Raw genomic sequence first — 5920 nt, 5'->3', positions numbered from 1 at the left:
TCTGTTAGGACCAAAGATTCAGTGTGTTACAGGGTTGAATAAATTTTTCACTGGGGTGTACAAATTTTAAGTAAACGTTAAAAGGGTGTAGGCTACAGTTTCAAAAAAGGTTGACAAGCACTAATCTAAAATATACAGGATCGCTTGGTGCATTATTAACACGGCTTGGCGCACATTAATATTACTTGGTGCATCTTTAGTTTGCTTGGCGCACATTTATATCGCTTGGTTCACCCTTTTATCGCTTGGTGCACCTTCATTTCGCATTGTGCGCATTTATATGACTTGGTGTACCCTTACATCGCTTGGTGCACCTTTATATTGTTTCATGCTCATTTATATCAATTGGTGCACCCTTATATCGCTAGTTAAAGGTGCACCTAGCATTATGCAGGTGCACCAAGCTAAATAAAGTTGCACCGAGCGTTATAAAGGTGAACCAAGCGATGCAAATGTGCACCAAAGTATATTGAGATGCACTAAGTCAGGGGTCGGCAACCTTTTATGCACTGCGGACCGGTTTTGAAACTAAAATTTTATCGCGGACCGGTTTTCAAAAGACTACAAATATATAGCTATAAAAACGCTTAAATTAGTTTATCATGCCCGGGATACATGGGCAAAATGTTTTATAGCATTTAACCTGAAAAATTATACGGCCCGGTAACGAACTCCTCGCGGACCGGTACCGGGCCGCGGACCGGCGGTTGCCGACCACTGCACTAAGTGATATAAAGGTGCACCAAAGGATATAAAGGTGCACCAAGCGATCCTGTTTATTTTAGATGCACCGGATAGTTTCTAGTCAGTTTTCTTTAACTAAAATAGTGCGTATTTGCAGAAACCGCTTTTGCCTTGGTGCTCGTGTTGCTGCTGAACCCTCGAGCGCCACCTCTGTAGGCTACTTATTGCCTTAATAAAAGAATTCGTTATTTTAGCTCTTGATGCCTTGGAGTTGTTGAGCGCGAGGAAAGGCACCTTGAGAACCGTTCTATGAATTTAAGCGATCCTCCCTGCAGTGCTGTCTAGGCGCATAGAGTCACCCTTTACCAATTAAAAGGCAGCGCAACAATGAGAATAAAACACTGATGAAATGCAAGACGAAAGGTAGTATAGTGGTAGTATTGGGGTTAGGATCCATAACAACATTATTGTAACAGTCCTGAAGCGCGATGCGACGAATTATGGCGATGATGCATAGGAATTTCACAATGCATGTAATAAATAAATGTGTTGCCTAATAAAAAAGATTCACGAAAGGTTACAACTACTCTACTCTGAAACGACTGTGTCGATTTGACATTTTGCCTAGTATCGGTTTCGCTTCTCCAAAGGTAAATCAAAATCTGACACCTTTATAGTCGGGTGAAACGTGCGCCATTGTGCTGTTTTGACCATAATAATTTGCAAGCTATTGTCGAACAAGGAAGTTTGTCCCAGTCGTCATGGCAACTATACATGTGGTCAAATCCACGCTTCCTACAATCGAATGTTTTACGAATACCTGCATGGAGCTATTCGAATTCATGAATCCTTTAGTAACTTTTGAGGTGCAACAATTCGAACAATTGTGTTCGAACTGAATCACATGTTCGTATTCATGAATAGTTGACTAAATACAACGACCGGCAATTCGAATAGTTTTCGAATAAACCCTGCATACATAACAATTTACGTAACTTTTAAAAACCAGTTTACCCACTTTAAAATTCAGTAATTCGAATAAAGCGCGTCAAGTATTTGTATTCATGAATATATAGTTGGCTAAAACACAACGACAATGAAAATATTAACGGCTAATCATTAGCCTATTCTTTTTTGAATTTTTGATTTTATTTTTGTCATTAAACAATGCAATGAACAAATAACAAACACAAATACAGAAAAGCAAAGTGAGAAAACTTGCTGTCTTACATAACCGTTAAAAAATAATGGCATAAAATGTGCAGCAATAGTAATGACGTAGCTTTTGCAATTGTTGATTGCTTTTGCAATTGACTTAAGGGGACACTTCTGGATAAAAGTCAATATTTTTCAAAAAACGTTTTTTGTTCTTATAAAAAAGGAAATTTTATCAGGATTCTGAATCTGTAAGCCTTTTTTCATAATTTGTCTTTTATGTTTGGCCTTAACGCTGAGACAGTGAGGCTTCTTTCTCGAGCAATATAGAACTTCTGAGACGCGGCACATTATTTATGTTTTTTTGAAAAGATTGCTTGAACATGAAACTATTTCAAAATTTGCTGCAGTCTACTTAGGGCGGCATTTTCAACGAAAGCCAGGGGCGACAGCATATGCTCCTACGCCACTGCGTCTATGCAGAAGCCCCTTTTATGTAACACCGACTGGTTTACGGTGGGTAGCCTACAAAATCACATTAGTCTTATTAGTTAACAAACTGTTAATATTTGACGTTATTGCAAGCTGTAAATCCGGTTTGGGTTGTTGGAAATCCGGTGTTGATTGCCATCACCAAAAAATAATGATTTCAGAACAACGTGTCGAAGAAAAGGCAAAATAACAGCTATAGGGCGTGTCAACAACTGCGAATTGTATGGTGTCAGTCAAAGTTTCAGGAGTTTGCTTTTATGAGACCGTGAAAATGATGGTAGAGCTAATAACACAACAAAAAAGTTGCTAAATACCTGTAGATAACGGAAAGAGCGCAGTTATTTATATTAACAGTGAGACTGCATTAGAAACTAAATTTTATGTCAGGAACGAAGTTTTAGATTGATATATCTGAAGTTGATCTAAAATACTGACTGTCAGCGTCTATATCAGTGGTTCTCAACCGCCGATCCGCGTCAACGTTTCGGCCGGTCCGCCAAATATATTACAATTTTATATCTCAATTTCAAAATGCAAGATGTTGAAGGCAGAGAAATCGTGTGGAAGTCAACGCTCTACTTCGCCTTGCAGAAACTTCATTAGAACCGCGTTTAACACGCATGATATCAAACAGACAGCAGTAAACTTCCCATTTAATTGAATTTTTCATACTTTTTTGATCTGCATATTTTTGTCGTGATGACATTTTGGGTTGATTTTTAAAGTCCACCGGTCCGCAAAATTATTTTTGAAAGTTTACCGGTCCGCAAACTTAAGTAATGCTGAACGGAAAGAACTATTACACAAACTGTACATAATTACCAACAAATATGGCGATGCAAAAGTAAAAAAGTTTTTTAAAAAGTTTTTAAGGCGTTTCATTAAAGACATAAACCCAATTTTGGGAACACAAACTTGTCAAATTGTTCAACATTTAGTTTGCACTGTTAGTGAAATGGTTGCGCCTGTATAGCCTACTGTCCACGAATTTTTGAAGCCGCGGCTTGACTTTGCACAAGCTTAACCGCATGTTATGATCCACTTCCAATCGATTACGATGTTTCGTTTTTAATACACTCATTGCACTAAATCCTGCTTCACACAACCACGTGATTAAAAACAGGATTAGAAAAATTTGGCATAGTTGGGTACCTTGCATAAATAACTATTCACTCGTTCTAGTGTCACCTTAAATAAGACAAACTTATAGTGTTGAGTCATAATACACATTGTCCAAACCCATTGTTACGCGATAAAAGCATTTTCTGTTTTTCCACTACCACGATTTAATTGCAACAGGAGGTAGCAAGCTGTACTACAAAACAAGAGCAAGAGTTGCGATCTAAAAGAACATAATATTAGTTTCATTTTCTGTTATCAATTTTAAAATGCAATAAATTAAATTCGGCGACTTACTGCGACCCCAGAAAAAGTTTAGGCGACCCCCACTTGGGGTCGCGACCCATAGGTTGACGACCACAGTGGTCTATATCACTGTTAATTTGAATACCTGCGCTCTTTACGCTATCTATCGGTATTTAGTAAACTTTGTCTGTCGTGAGTTCTTTTGTGTCAGGACTCAGGAGCTCTACCTTGCTCGTGTGAGTTGCAGTGTTGATGGCTCTGCCCACTTGTTTCATGTGAGTTGAGGACGAGGTGCTTCCGAGACCGAAAGGAAGGTGAAATTGTGATAAGTTATGTATTTTTCCACTCACTGATATTCAAGTGCAATTAAGGATTTTTAGTGGACGCTAGCTCCCTTGTTGAGGCAACCCTTTTTTTCCAGTTTCCAAAAATGGCTAACGTCGTACCGGCCGGTTCCTTGTACAAGTTCTTATCACACAAACGAAAAGTTCTTGCTTTGTACAAAAAAGCGCAACGCCACTTGGAGTTTTACTGTGCTCCTCAAGGAAGGTAATAGTTTTCATGTGGTGTTGGTTTTTTGAAAAAAAAAATTTCGTTAATCCCTGTGTGTAACAATTAATTAATTTGTGTCAGTACCAATAATAAAAATGTACATAAACATATGTTTTGTACGTTTTTTTGGTGTCAGATATTGGTTACTCTATAATACGCAAACTTCAGTTAGCCACACAAATAGATGTAAACATCTTTTAATATACAATTTTGTAGTGAGTTAGACATTTTAGAGTAGATTACAGATTTTTCATTTTTGTAGCAATGGAAAAGATACAAAAAGTTTTATTCCCCTAAACAATTTAAGTGGGCACAAATTTTAGCTAACAACAAAAAAAGTTTTTTGTCCTGCTGTAGGGATGTATACGCTTACGAACATACATTACTTCGAGCACGCTTTGATAAACATAAAAACGAGACAGACCCAGAGCGCGCAACACAATTGTTACGTCTTGGAGAGGAAGAGTTTTGGGAAAATCAGCATCCAATGCCCATCATTTTCTCCAATGAACCTGGTGGTGTTGCATGGGAAAGACCAGTCAAAAACCAAGTAAACAGCTTGTGTTTTCCTTCATTGTGTACACAGTTAACTTGAAATAAATAGAACATTCTTTACAGACACTACATTTTGTCTTGATAAGGTATTTCTGCAATAAATTAGCTATTGGGACATAAATAACATCACTGCATTATTTAAGCTCTGTAACAGTATATTGTAAAAATAAGTTGACGTAAAGACCTATGACATTAGGTCTCGGTTAGACAACCTCTACCCTGATAAAATGGTATTGCATTTCAAAATGTCCACTGCAAAAACTCCAGCTGCAATAACACAACATAATGTACTTTTTTAGGTACCAGAGGCTTATATGAATGAATGGGATCCCAAGTACAAAGCAATGTTCCCTGATTACTTCGAAAATCGAGAAAAGTGGTATAAACTGAAACAAAAAACCTGGGATGATGAAATTTCATGGTTAAAAGAATGGGACAAAAAAAACATTGAAAAGGTAAGTTTTTTGTTTATGTACGTATGTTTGAAATTTGTAAAATTGTTAAAGAACTACAGAAACATTGTTTTGTATTTTGCAGGGTGTTAAAATGACAGATGCGATGCCAGCCGCAAAAGAGAGAGACGGATTTCCTCCGTTTTGGTGGAGATTTGTTACAAAACCTTTAGAAAAACCAAAGCTTATGGATTGGTTTCCGAACAATGGGGACAAATGGTGATCAGTTGCACTTGGTGACTGATATTTCTATGAAACTTTACATCTCCTGTGTTCCTTTTGAGTGATACAAATATAGCATACATTGTACACAGAGCCACTGGTTGTAGGATAAGGTAGACTAAAAAATGAAAACACAAAGTGGAAAACCATAAAAAGTCATATATATTAAACTAATATTCTATGTCAATTTTTTTCCACATACATATATATCATTGAGCCAACAGCAACAGTATTGTTAGAAGGGTTCTACAAATTAATCCTTAATGTTCCAACAATAACTTTTTTCCTAATTATACATAACCCAAGAATCAGCCTGTACAAATTTCTTTTACATCAAAATACTGTACCAATGTAGCAGTCTGGCACCAAACTAAAAAAGCATTAAAAACCACATGGTTTAAGAACAACTTATTACTTATCAGCAGGAATCTTTTTTACTACTG

General features: G+C 37.0%; 1 protein-coding gene across 2 annotated transcripts; it reads left to right on the top strand.

Annotated features, from left to right (window-relative positions):
- Positions 1-3821: 3821 nt before the first annotated feature.
- LOC145236229 (NADH dehydrogenase [ubiquinone] 1 beta subcomplex subunit 9-like) lies at positions 3822-5570 on the top strand. 2 transcript variants are annotated; one of them, XM_080099642.1, is made up of 5 exons: positions 3846-4010; positions 4118-4245; positions 4588-4798; positions 5103-5258; positions 5341-5570. In XM_080099642.1, the coding sequence occupies exons 2-5, from the start codon at positions 4127-4129 to the stop codon at positions 5476-5478; spliced, it is 624 nt and encodes a 207-aa protein (XP_079955768.1). In that variant the 5' UTR covers positions 3846-4010; positions 4118-4126; the 3' UTR covers positions 5479-5570. The 2 variants fall into 2 exon arrangements, with proteins under 2 accessions (XP_079955769.1, XP_079955768.1); XM_080099643.1 differs by having other exon boundaries at positions 3822-4245; positions 4606-4798.
- The last annotated feature ends 350 nt before the right edge of the window (positions 5571-5920 follow it).

This window comes from Phallusia mammillata, chromosome 1, assembly GCF_965637545.1.
Source record: "Phallusia mammillata chromosome 1, kaPhaMamm4.hap1.1, whole genome shotgun sequence".
Taxonomy (NCBI): Eukaryota; Metazoa; Chordata; class Ascidiacea; order Phlebobranchia; family Ascidiidae; genus Phallusia; species Phallusia mammillata.
This window is presented reverse-complemented; position numbering and strand designations above follow the sequence as displayed.

Bases quoted from the DNA above. Each gene is read 5' to 3' on its own strand.
- LOC145236229 (XM_080099642.1), top strand. From the start codon at position 4,127: ATGGCTAACGTCGTACCGGCCGGTTCCTTGTACAAGTTCTTATCACAC. The intron at 4,246-4,587 runs GTAATAGTTTTC...CAACAAAAAAAG, and splicing joins TACTGTGCTCCTCAAGGAAG to TTTTTTGTCCTGCTGTAGGG. The intron at 5,259-5,340 runs GTAAGTTTTTTG...TGTATTTTGCAG, and splicing joins ACAAAAAAAACATTGAAAAG to GGTGTTAAAATGACAGATGC.